The sequence below is a fragment of the Capra hircus genome, chromosome 2 (genome assembly GCF_001704415.2).
Source record: "Capra hircus breed San Clemente chromosome 2, ASM170441v1, whole genome shotgun sequence".
NCBI lineage: Eukaryota > Metazoa > Chordata > Mammalia > Artiodactyla > Bovidae > Capra > Capra hircus.
The window spans coordinates 105968358-105981698 of record NC_030809.1 but is presented as its reverse complement, the minus strand read 5'-3'; the positions used below and the strand labels follow the sequence as shown (position 1 = coordinate 105981698).

Here is a 13341-nt window from a genome sequence, read left to right as displayed (position 1 = left end):
GTAGCCCTATCCTCAACAGTAAACCACCCGATTGTGACCCTAATAAAATTAACCCTGGCAGCTCAGTTAAAGGAGACTGTGGAAACCCGTCTGTTGGGATTTTCTTCTTTGTCAGTTACATCATCATATCATTTCTGGTCGTGGTGAACATGTACATTGCTGTCATCCTGGAGAACTTCAGTGTTGCTACTGAAGAAAGTGCAGAGCCCCTGAGTGAGGATGACTTTGAGATGTTCTACGAGGTTTGGGAGAAGTTTGATCCTGATGCCACACAGTTCATGGAATTTGAAAAGCTATCTCAGTTTGCAGCTGCTCTTGAACCACCACTCAATTTACCACAACCGAACAAACTCCAGCTCATTGCCATGGATTTGCCCATGGTAAGTGGTGATCGAATCCACTGTCTTGACATCTTATTTGCTTTTACGAAGCGGGTTCTTGGGGAGAGTGGAGAGATGGATGCCCTTCGAATACAGATGGAAGAGAGATTCATGGCCTCCAACCCATCGAAGGTCTCCTATCAGCCAATAACGACAACTTTAAAGCGAAAACAAGAGGAAGTGTCTGCTGTTATTATTCAGCGTGCCTACAGGCGCCACCTTTTAAAGCGAACTGTAAAACAGGCATCATTTACGTACAATAAAAATAAAATCAAAGGTGGGGCTAATCTTCTTGTAAAAGAAGACATGATAATTGACAGAATAAATGAAAACTCAATTACAGAAAAAACTGATCTGACCATGTCCACAGCAGCTTGTCCACCCTCCTATGATCGGGTAACAAAACCAATTGTGGAAAAGCATGAGCAAGAAGGCAAAGATGAAAAAGCCAAAGGGAAATAAACACAAATAAATAAAAATCACTGGGTGACAAATTGTTTACAGCCTGTGAAGGTGATGTATTTTTGTCAACAGGACTCCTTTAGGAGGTCAATGCCAAACTGACTGTTTTTACACAAATTTACTTAAGGTCAGTGCCTACAATCAGACAGTGACCCCTTGTCGGAAAACTGTGACTGTGTAAAAGGGAGATGACCTTGACGGGAGGTTACTGTTCTCACTACCAGCTGACACTGCTGAAGACAAGAGACAAAATGGCTATGTGGACTGTAGGGACCAGTTCAAAGGGGTGCAAACCTATAATCCGGGGGTTGTTTAACACGAAAACACTGTAGTGTAGTAACTGTATCCACTCTTTGCATTTCGACTGCCACATTTGTCACGTTTTTACAAAATCTGTTAGTGGATTCATCTTTTTTTTAGTCCATATGTTGTTTATTATATGTGACTATTTTTGTAAATGGGGTTTCTGTTGGGAAATAGATTAAAGGACCTCTTTAACAGGTATGCCACTGGGGGTTATGGCAATCACATGGCCCTCCCATCTGCACAAAGACATGGTTTGCATGAGGGCATGCAACACTTAGAGATCATGCATGAAAAAAGTCACGAGGAACACAATGAGCTCTTAAATTCCATCTATGTTTCTGGGAGGGGTAATTAGGTGATAATTGGAGGTGCTTTGCTGATCTTGTTTTGTCAAATCCAACCCCTAGACCAAGTATGTCATTTTAGGGGGATAGCCCATTAAATCTTAGCAGGTGCAAACTTCACTCAAATGTCAGGAATCGTTAAGTGTTACATTTCTGTTTATTGTATTTAAAAAATACTGAATAATGAGTATTGCTTCTCCCTTAAAGACGGAATTGACCAAAAGAACCCTTTATAAATTTCTGCTTAATCCTGCACTTTGTTTAGCCATCTTCAGCTCAGTAAGGTTGACAATGTATATGTTAATGAAATGCTATTTATTATGTAAATAGTCATTTTACCCTGTGGTGCACGTTTGAGCAAACAAATAATGACCTAAGCACAGTATTTATTGCATCAAATATGTACCACAAGAAATGTAGAGTGCAAGCTTTACACAGGTAATATAATGTATTCTGTACCATTATAGATAGTTTGGATGCTATGAATGCATGTTTCTATTACCATGCTGCTGTATCTGGTTTCTCCCACCGCTCAGAATCTCATTTATGAGAAACCATATGTCACTGGTAAAGTCAAAGAAATTGTTCAACAGATCTCATTTATTTAAGTCATTAAGCAATAGTTTGCAGCACTTTAACAGCTTTTTGGTTATTTTTAAATTCTAAGTGGATAACATATGGTGTATAGCCCGACTGTACAGACATGTTTAAAAAAAAAAAAAACACTGCTTAACCTGTTAAAATGTGTTTAGAATTTTATAAGCAAATATAAATACTGTAAAAAGTCATTTTATTTTATTTTTCAGCATTATGTACATAAATATGAAGAGGAAATTATCTTAAAGATTGATATCACAATCACTTTCTTACTTTCTGTCCATAGTACTTTTTCATGGAAGAAATTTGCTAAATAAGAAATGAACACAAGATTGGGTAGTTGTAGATTTCTGCTTTTTTATTACATTTGCTACTTTTAGATTATTTCATAATTTTAAGGGGCAAACATAGATTCACAACTGACATCCAAATTATGCTTTGCAATTGGAAAAAAGGTATAAATTTTTATTTACATTTTTGGTAGTGCCTATACTAACTGATTGAAGGTAGTGTTTATTTTTCATTTGTCTTTTTTTTTCTAACTTCTGTTTATGTTTCCATTTATTTGAAGTCATGCTGCTCTAGATTGCTCTAAATATAATGTGGGTTTCACAATTTTTTTTCCCCCACAAGAACAGAAAGTAGTGAACTTATGTAGTCAATTACATCAGGATATTTTGTGTTTCTTACAGAAGCAAACTATAGGCACCTCTTTTTCTTAAAACTACTTAGAATACTTAAACTGTATTCGTGAACTGCATGCTGGAAAATGCTACTATTACCCTAAATGATGCTAACCAACATTAAAAATGTGCAAACTAATAAAGATTACATTTTTTATTTTATTGTTTGCCCAGTTACTTTTGGTTAACCATGTTGTGTAACAAGATAAGTTTTATTCTACAGATTGAGGGAGAAGGGGAGCTATACACACCCACCCACCTACACACACACCCACACCACACCACACACACCACACCACACACCACACACACCACACACCCCTCCCCACACACACACACCCATTCAGGCTGAGAGCAAGAAAACTTGGGGTAAGAATGAGACTGGAGGGAGTATCCTACCAGGGACTACAAGCAGCAGATTATAAACTGGAGGCTCCAGCAGAACAAGAAGCAAGGGTGGGTGGCCACTTAAGGTACAATTGAATCCCTCAAAACCTATTAAAATATTAGAAGTTGTTATGTATGAGTGGGGTCTTTTGCTTGCTCCTCCAAAACCACTCTTCCTGCTCCTCCATCATGCTCTGTGTTAGGGTGAATTTGTAAATTGAATCAATGGGCTTCTTACCCTCTAGATCTCAGTGGGTTTGGCCAATGGGAAACCCCAGCAGGAAAACACCATCAGGAAAGCAGGAGAACGGTGCAACTGGGTGTTTATACCCTAGTGTCATCTTTGACAGGTTGCTCTGGGTTGGCAGTGCTGCCTTCATCAACAAGGTCTACTTCCAGTCAGACAGCCCCTCCTACAATGAGAGCTACTTTGTTGAGGGGCTGGTCATCACTCTCTGCCTTGCTCCCTTAGACCTGTGGCCCCTTTATCTTGCTGACATCTTTTTAAATGGCCCTTCATGAAAAACATCTCTCTTGCCTCATTTCAGTGTGCCATCTGTCTCTTACCTGGATGAAACAGTGATTAAAATAGCTTGTGAAAGTGGGCAATAGGCAAAGATTTGCCTTGGGTCAGCTTGGAGGCTTAATCTAACCAGCATTAGTAGACGGAGAAAGAGGAACTAGGGAAACTACAGTCCAGTCAAGCACAGATTTCACAGAGATCATGGAGCACTTACTGGAGTGGTCCAAACAATAAAAGTGACAGCTGAAGAAACATCTACATTTATGAGAAGAGAGAAGCCTCATTTACTATCAGATTTGCACAATGTCAGTTATGAAGTCTGAAAGAGGAACGTGACCTTGATGAGAAGAGCAGTCACACACAGGGCCTTTCCCTATCCTTCAGCTTCCTGACCTTGTCTCTTCATGACATCATTGCTCTAAAACACCAGGACAACTAATTCTGAAAAGAATTTCCCATTTCTAACCAACAAAAATAAGGATTATAGGATAATCCCTATAGATTTTTTAAATATTCCACATTCATACCAGTACTCACTGGTACCTTTTCAAATACAAAGCAAATTGGTGAAACATAATCATATAAATCACCATAGTCATTTTGGTATTATGCTTACATAGTGAAAGACAGTAACAGATTATAATCCATTGAATAAGAATTCACAAGCATGTACCAACACAAATGAATGGAAAAAGTGAAAAGCTCTTTCTCACAGTTGAATATTAACTAACATATGTAGAAGAAATAATGAAGATAGAAAATTACCACTTGGTAACCATCATAAAGACATTCATGCAAGAAGAATCAATGAATACTAAAACTCATGGGTGAAAGTTTGACAAGGAATAGGACATTTACATTGTCTCAAAGTATCTCTTCTGCATTAAAATTTTTTTAAATAAAGCTTACAGTGGAGACACCTAGAAGACACTATCTTCATCAATTATGGGACAATTCTGAAGAAGACATCACTTCTTGGTATCCAGTCAAAATGGCATAACCAGAATTTAATCATAAGAAAAATCAAATTGAGGACATTCTATGAAATGACTGAACTCTAGAAATGTCATGAAAAGCAAACACAGGGTAAGGAACAACTTGAGGTTGAAGAGTTATGAAAACAAAATACAACATGTGATTCTGGATTGAATACTGGACTGGAAAAATAGTAATAATTATGGATGTTACTGGGAATACTGACTAAATTTGAATATGGACTCGATTAAGTACTAGTATTATAAAAGTATTTTAATTTCTTTAATTTTATAAAATCTAAATGAGGCTATTACATAATTATGGGTAATATCCTTACTCTCAGAAAATGCACATTAAAGTATTTAGGAATGAGTGGGATGATGTCTGCAACTCACTTTTGAGTGGGACTGAAGGACAATTAAAGGACCTCCCCGGTGACTCAGATGGTAAAAATTTCTACCTGCAATGCAGGAGACCCAGGTTAACCACTCCAGTATTCTTGCCTGGAGAATTCCACAGACAGAGGAGCCTGGTGAGCTACAGTCCATGGGGTCGCAAAGAGTCAGACACGACTGAGAGACTAACACAGAAAGGGCAATGAACTCTATGTGTATATGTGTGTCCATAAATGTTGATATAGATGCATGTGTGTGTCTGCAAGGAAGTGAAGATTTTTTTGTCACTCTTGCGTTACTGCAGTATGTATGTGTGTGTGTATTCACTTTATCACCTGTTTTTCTGTGTCCTGGAATTTATGATTCTACTCTTAAAATTAGATAAACTATTTCTAATTACTTCAAAGAACACTGCATGTTAATTACTCTTCTTGTTTTCCAGAAGTTGTGTTTTTGAAGAGACAAATGAGTACATTCCTTATCCTTTGTGGTAACCCTTATGTTACTAAAAATAAGAATATTTTTAGCAGAGATCTGTGGCATAGTGGTTAAGACTCCAGTATTTGAAGCTAGATCTACTAAATTGGAAACTTGTGATCTAAACTCTGGTGATCCTGCCTGTATTGTATCAGAATGTGTCTTATGGGCTATATGAGTCCCTGGGGTCCAGAAATTTTAAGTACCAACTAGCACCCTCAAACACAGCTCTACAGGCCAGCACCCACATGACAAGTATTTCACATGCCATAGTTAACCTTGGAAATTACGAATGATGTGATAAATATTTATAAAACGAAACATATTCAATTTAAAGAACTTTACTGTAAAAATATGCCTTTTTAATGTTTCATTTCCAAAGACTAAAAACATTTTATGTTAAAATGCTCTTTTTGAAATGATGGTGAGAATAAATGATAGTGGGTTGTTTTAGTATTTTATTTAGCTAAATTAAAAATTGACAACCCTGTGTTGGTCCTCCCATTTGTATTTTACTGATGCAGCAAATCAAGAGTCTAGGAACCAGTGGGATAGACAATCAGTACTCAGCCTCATAATTTGTATGTTCATATGTGTGTAACAAAAAGTTTGGATGCTAGAACTATACAAACTATATTAAAGTGTGCAAATTTGTCCTATAATTATTTATTCTACCATACATGGACTAAATTTTATACTATTATATAACAAGATGAATGCTTCTTAGTCAACTATGAATGTATTGAAATGTTCATAATCAAAATATTATTGCTTTAATCATGTACAATAGCACTTATAGTACTGTCCTTCCTGGAACATGGGAATATTCTCCTAAATTGTCAATTAACACTGATTCAGTCAGTGTGGCAGCAAAGGCACTAGAGGAGAAAAATATTCCGGACAATCGAGTATTGTTGGGGAAACTGCATCACCAAGAAATTCTTGACATCAGTAATAGATAATCTGCAATGTCAACTGAGTACTCAGTGTTGAGTTATTGCCCTCTCTTGTGTCTTTATTCTCTCCTTTTGATTGCTTCTTTCTCTCCAACTTTGCACTTTCAAAATTGCCTTTCTAATCTTGAAAAATAACTTTTCTCAACCCTTATGCATTTTTTCTCATTGTTCATAGCTCATTCCTTTTTTAAAAAAATACCTTTTAATTAATATACACAAGGAGTATTACTACTAAAAACATTGAATCAGTTCTGATGAATTAAACAAATATAAGATGAATAAAAAAAAAAAAAAAAATAAAAATAAAAAAAATGAATAAACAAACAAAAAAAAAAATTATACAGACTTTGACTCAGGGGGGGGGGGGGTGAGGGGTGGGATTAACAGTATACGTCTGTAAGAATTGAATCGAGTCTGACATAGGGGGCGGGGGTGGGAGACCAGAGAGATGGGGGGGGGGGGGGGGTCATGGGACGCATTAAGAATAAAAAAAAAAAAAAAAAAAAAAAAAAAAAAAAAAAAAAAAAAAATAATGAAAAAAAAAAAAAAAAAAAAAAAAAAAAAAAAAAAAAAAAAACATACAAACTTTCACTTGTTAAAATAAATGAAATATAGGTCCCAATGATATTCATGAGAAAATTTGGCTGTGAATATTCTTATTGACATAAACACATGGAGTATTCATATGCTATGCTAGTCATTATCCTTCTCAATAACACTATGAAGAAAAGACTTGAAAATACAAAAGGTGAAGATAGGAAGAAAGAACATTATCCATGTGGAACAGAACTATATATACTCTATTTCTGGATATCATGAATTATCTCTTTATTTAATGTTTACTTAGAAGAGCAAGATGGTCAGAGAACTATTCGATTGATAACTACAGCATTTTGTTTGTCTTCTAGGAATGTAGTCTTTATTTATCATGGGATGGAGACCAGAAAGTTCTTGAAATAAATTTATAGGAAATTACATTTTAATATAAATTCTTCATTAAAAATATGCTGTTATAGGAAATCCATTTTACTTTATGAGCTTTCATGAATTCACTACCCCATGTTTAACTTGCACAGTGTGGTATGTGTTAGAGAACATTAAGATACAAGTTTTATCTTTCTTCTTCAAGCTGTTTGAAATACATTGAGACTCTACCATGCCAGCCCATTTCAGTATTCATGCCTGGAAAATCTTATGGACAAGGAGACTGGTGGGCTACAGTCCATGGGGTTGTAAGTGTCGGACATAACTTAGCAACTAAACCACAACAGATTCAAATATCAAACTAATTTTGAATCTTTTTCTTACAAAGCACCTTCTCATTCTCTTCAGTGTTCTCAAATCTGTTTCTACCTCCAACCAGTCTACAGTTACTAAAATTCAATTATCTTTATTCAGTCTTTATCATATTTTTTATAGCTTTTTAGAATTTGATGAAGATGGTCATCACCACCTCCTTCACTGAATTGCTTCTTCCCTTGCCTTCCATAAAAACTAAGCTTTTCTAGGTCTCTTCTTTCTTTAGGATCTTTGCCTTCACTTTTTAATTTTTCCCCTCTCCTATCAGATTTCTTCTGCAGCATCAGCCTCTTTTTTTGAGTTACAATTCTAACTTTCTGTTGGTCTTTTATACTTGCATACATGTCTATCATCTTCAATTTCATATATCCAAAACTGATTTGACCATGTTCTAGTCCTCTCAACCACCAGGAAAATTAGCCAAAAGTCAACCTGCTTTCTCACTCTGTTACTGTTTGGAGTCTTCCTTCAGGCTCAGCAAAAGTAAGCACAAATTACAGAATACATAGAGGAATGGGTGAGTAACTCTAAAACCTTGGATTAGAGGCTTGGAAGGAGGATTCAGAGACAGTTATAACTGTAAACTCTGACCTGGATTTGAAGAATGAGAAGGGTGGGGCAGTTCAGATAGCAGAAATATTACAGAATAGTGGTCAAAATGTGTATTCTGCAGATTGCCAAAAAGCAGGGTCATAATTTGAGAAGTTGCTGGAAGAATACAGGTAAGCAATGATGGAACATAATCCTTGAGTGCTTCTTCATCTGTCTTTCTACCTCTGAAATCAAACCCATCCTTCAGGATTCAGTGACATTTTCCTTGTGTCTTATTACTGGAAGAGGATTTTCTCTCCTGTGAACTTCTATGGAATTTGATGTCTATGTTTACACCTGGACAGTTTTGAAAGCAAAAGGAGAGACAATTAATAATTACACTAAAGCAACAAGCATCAGTGAGGACTCTGCTGGGCAAAGCGGGACATAGGATCACCTCCATGTTCCATTTGTATGGACTAAAACTACCATGGCACTGTAGTTTAAAATGGTTTTCTTCCTCTCCTCACCCTTCTCCTCCACTTCTGCCATAAGAATACACATACCAGAAAGTGTACAATTGGTAGAAATTGGCCTTAAATACCATTGTATCCTCTACAGTAACTTTTTACAGAGAGGGTGTTCTCTAGATATTTAGTAAATGGGCAAATTAGCTAATTTTTAGCACTGTTCTAAGTAGCTCTATTTTTGAAAGCATTATTTACCACTCTGGGATCTTTCCCTCTTATATGTTTTTTCACAGGAATATCATTATATGCAAGAGATATAAAAGAATAAAACATCACAAAAGTTACAAATGAAAATTAGCCTTGGTATTTTATAGTAATATTGGATTTATATAACAAATATTTAAACAGACATAAATTATATCCATAAGAGAACATACACTGTTTTTGTTACTTATAAAGAAATAAATATAGATATGAGGTTAGTTATACATATTTGTATATCCAGAAATGTTTGCAAGGTATAAGAGTAAAAAATAAATTGACTTTTGACTCTCTAGAACTCAAGGATTACATAATATTCACCTCGTTCTGGGCTATGATGCAACTATTGAGCTTGCCATTTAAAATTTAATCTCTAAAAGGAATTAGGGCTTCTGGACCATGTTTTTTCTTCAATATCATTTGGCCTGACTCTTATATGCATTATTAATGTTCCTCGTTCATCAAGGATGGTGAAGAAATGCCTTATTCAGCAGTATTTCTTGCAGCCACAGAAAACACATGTTTCTGAAGGCAAACAGGTTGTGCTTGTGATCAACTTCAGTCATAAATGCAGCCATTTGTCCTACCACAGGAAAAATGTCTGTTGAGTTATACTGTCTGATATTCTCAAGTAGGTGCAATGCTAGAGCAAAATATGCTAACTATAAGTTTTCAATGTCATAAACATGCAGGATATGGAAAATAGGATTTATGGAGAATGGCTAAATTACGTATACAGATTTTTTTTTTTTTCAGAGACAAGGAGAGTGAGGAAGGACTTGATTCATATACAGGAGAGGTTGTCCTATTTGTAACATGCTACCATTTGCTAAAGTGAAACTCATTAGGCAGTTAATTGCATGCAGTTTCATGTAAATCTACTCAGGCACATCTTAGAACTTTATGATTCTACTCTTCTTTCCCCACATCCAAATCTTGGCATTTCCATTGTATTCTCTCTGGACTATGCCTTAAATGGCCAAATCAATCCAAAGATAACTTCAGTGTGGTAGGCTCCAAGTCTTTGGGTCTATTAGATAACCTCTCTTACCTTTCAATAATCTTAGGGCATTTAAAAAAAAAAAAACTCATCTAAAAGCCTACCAGGACAATAGTTAAAAATTTAGTTTCTGTATGCAAGACAGCAAAAGAGACACAGATGTATAGAACAGTGTTTTGGACTCTGTGGGAGAGGGAGAGAGTGGGATTATTGGGAGAATGGCATTGAAACATGTATAATATCATATATGAAACGAATCGCCAGTCCAGGTTTGATGCATGATACTGGATGCTTGGGGCTGGTGCACTGGGACGACCCAGAGGGATGGTATGGGGAGGGAGGAGGGAGGGGGGTTCAGGATGGGGAACACGTGTATACCTGTGGTGGATTCATGTTGAAGTATGGCAAAACCAATACAATATTGTAAAGTAATTAATCTCCAGTTAAATAAATTTATATTTAAAAAAAAGAAAAAAAATTAGTTCTAAGTCTCATCTCAAATTAAATCAGAATCATCAGGAAAGGGCCTAAAAATATCTATTGAATCGTGCTGTTAGAAAGAGGTAGAAGAAAGTTATAACAAGCTTCCCAGGAGGGTCTTATAAGCAGCAAGTCTGAGAAATCAGTCTGAGTTATTGGCAACTGGGTAAGGTTCAGGCCTTTAGGAACTCATCATTAGTTGACTGTAGTACTTAATTAGTAAAATACTCAAAAGTCAGAATGCACACATCACCAAGTAGCATCTCTGAGTTACCGAGTGTGATTCAGTATGGTTGTGTTATGCATCTAAAGACTTTCCAGCAATCTGGGCTGAATAGTAACAAGGCAGCTTACATTTAAACCTATGCGATTTAGATTTACTAAAAGAAAAGGAGTTCTAACATCAGGGACACAATTAGCTCATATAGGCCTTCATAAAAAATTAGGGAAAAATTCCCTTTTTTCCTCTGGGGAAAACCACTCTGTGCTGGGACAAGGGATTCAGTAAATGAATTTCAACAGGTACTGTGTAGGAGCTTCTCTTTGAAAGGATCACAGGATACTCTTGAATTTTTCATCTCTCAATATATCTTCCAGGACAAATAATTCTACAACCATAACATCTGTAAGGGAAGGAACCATGCCCATCCTACATGGTATGGAACAGTGTCTATATTGAACTTTTTAAAAAGTTGAATAAATGAATAACCTACCACCTTGAATAGATATTGCAAACTGCACTGAAAGCATTCTTCACAATATCTTGAAATTTAGGAACAACCACACAGAGCCAATAATACTTTCTCTTTTTTTTCTTTTTTGCAGGGAACCTAACACAATCAGCCTGTATGACAGTGTCATATTTCAGATGGTAGGAGCTGCATGACATACTATTATTATTCAAAAACAATGACTGCCAGAGAACGAAAATGGGGAGGTATGCCAAATACTATTAGCCCACCTGAGGATATTTAATTCTTATATATTCTATGAATGATATACAAAAAATGTAATTTAAATTATCTTTGAAAAATTATGTATATATATATATGTATATTTTTTCACTGTTTTCACTAATTTTTGCATTGTAGGTGGATTCTTTATTGTCTGAGCTGCTAGGGGAGTCCTTCACTAAATTTTATATGGGCATGAAACAAGAAATTTCTACCTCTTCTATTAAATCTAGTAAAATTCAAAGCTGAGCATCAGTCCCATTGGACTGCCAGGAAATTTCATCTCATTCAATATTACAGTCTTCTCTCCTAGGATTCCACCGGAATCCCAGAGGCTTATAGGGTGTTCCGTAAATGGGAAGCCCATCATAGCTTCTAAGGGCAAACTTTTGGCCACACTGGATCCCTGAGGGTCAGTATTTTAGACTCAACTCTGCTGGGCACACCATACAACTGTTTTTCTGAAGTTTTGCCTCCTTCTGGGTACACTGTCTCAGAAGAGGGGGTGGGGCCCTAGGAATCTCAGGACCCTATTGCTTTTGGGCCCTGTCCTGGTTTCAAGGACAAACTCAAGTGCTAAGTTTTTGCAAACTCAGCACTTGACATTAGCATGTATTGCCTCCCTCTCTTGCCTTAGATACAATTCTTTGGCTCCTCTTACCCACCAAGAAACCCAGACTCATTTCTTAAATAAACTTATTCCTCTACAGATGACCCAAGAGCTTTTAAAGTGCCATAAAATAGAATTTCCTGAGATGATGCAAATGACCTCTGTGCTGTCGCAATCCAGCAACCACTAGCCACATGTGGCTACTGAGCATTTGAAATGTGGCGAGTGCAATTGATGAATCTAACTTGTAATTTTAGTTAACCATCATGAAAATGTAAACAGCTTCATATAGCTAGCAGCCACCTTTCTAAGGGCTTTTACTTCCACCCAGCTACAAAAATACTAATGGTCCAACCATCCACACGAATCAAGGAGGATGGCAAAATACAAAAAGCAATAGGATACAGGATCTCAGGAAAGTTATATGGTGGTGAGTAGAGGGGTGTTTATTGTGATGTTCAACTCTTCTGTATGTTTGAAAATTCTCAAAAATTTGTGGAAAAATATCCTGCCATAAATTGACCCCAGTTATACATGGATTTATGAGCAGGGGTTTTGAGGGAGGAGCTCCAGCCATTTCATTCTTTTTCAGAATTTCTTATTTATTTATTTGGCTATACACCGAGTTTTAGTTGCAGCACTCAGGATCTTTATTTACAGCACATTAACTATTGGTTGCGACATGTGGGATCTTAGCTCCCAACCAGGGACTGAACCTGCATCCCCCGCACTGGGAGTGAGGAGTCTTAGCCACTGGACCAGCAGGGAAGTCCCTCGTTTTAATTCAACTGATTCAGACAAGCAAGAGGTCTAATAAGGAGGGCCTAGTGCCTGGAAACCAGGAGATGGATGTAAGGAGAGAGAAAATCTGGATACTTTGAGGTGAGAAAAAATATATATTAGCTGTTAGGGAAAGCAAAAACTCTGCCTCCAGGCTTATCTCTGAATGGAAGGGTTCTCCTCCCCAGGGAGATGGAGGCAGTGTCTTTGGGATGGAGGCACTTTCACTTAGTCACTGTGAGGCTCCAATGAACTTCTGGCCTCATTTGTCACAGATAAAGAAGTCAGGCTGGCGGAGGGACAGGTTATTTAGGGCAAGCACGTCGGAATCACAAGCTAGGAAGCAGCAGCAATCCTGTGGAACAGAGGCATCACACAGTGGCTGTTAACACAAGAGATGCTGAAATCTATTCAGGGAGGGGAAAGACCAAGGGAAAGCTGAGAGAGGAGAATGAGTGAGAATTGGGTTTGA

General features: G+C 36.9%; 1 protein-coding gene across 1 annotated transcript in view; it reads left to right on the top strand.

The window, feature by feature from the left end:
• Window positions 1–2934, top strand: part of LOC102179054 (sodium channel protein type 1 subunit alpha) — a 145486-nt gene extending 142552 nt beyond the window's left edge. The window contains 1 exon segment of the mRNA XM_013969228.2: window positions 2–2934. Coding sequence (XP_013824682.2) covers window positions 2–842 — 841 coding nt within the window. The 3' untranslated portion in view covers window positions 843–2934.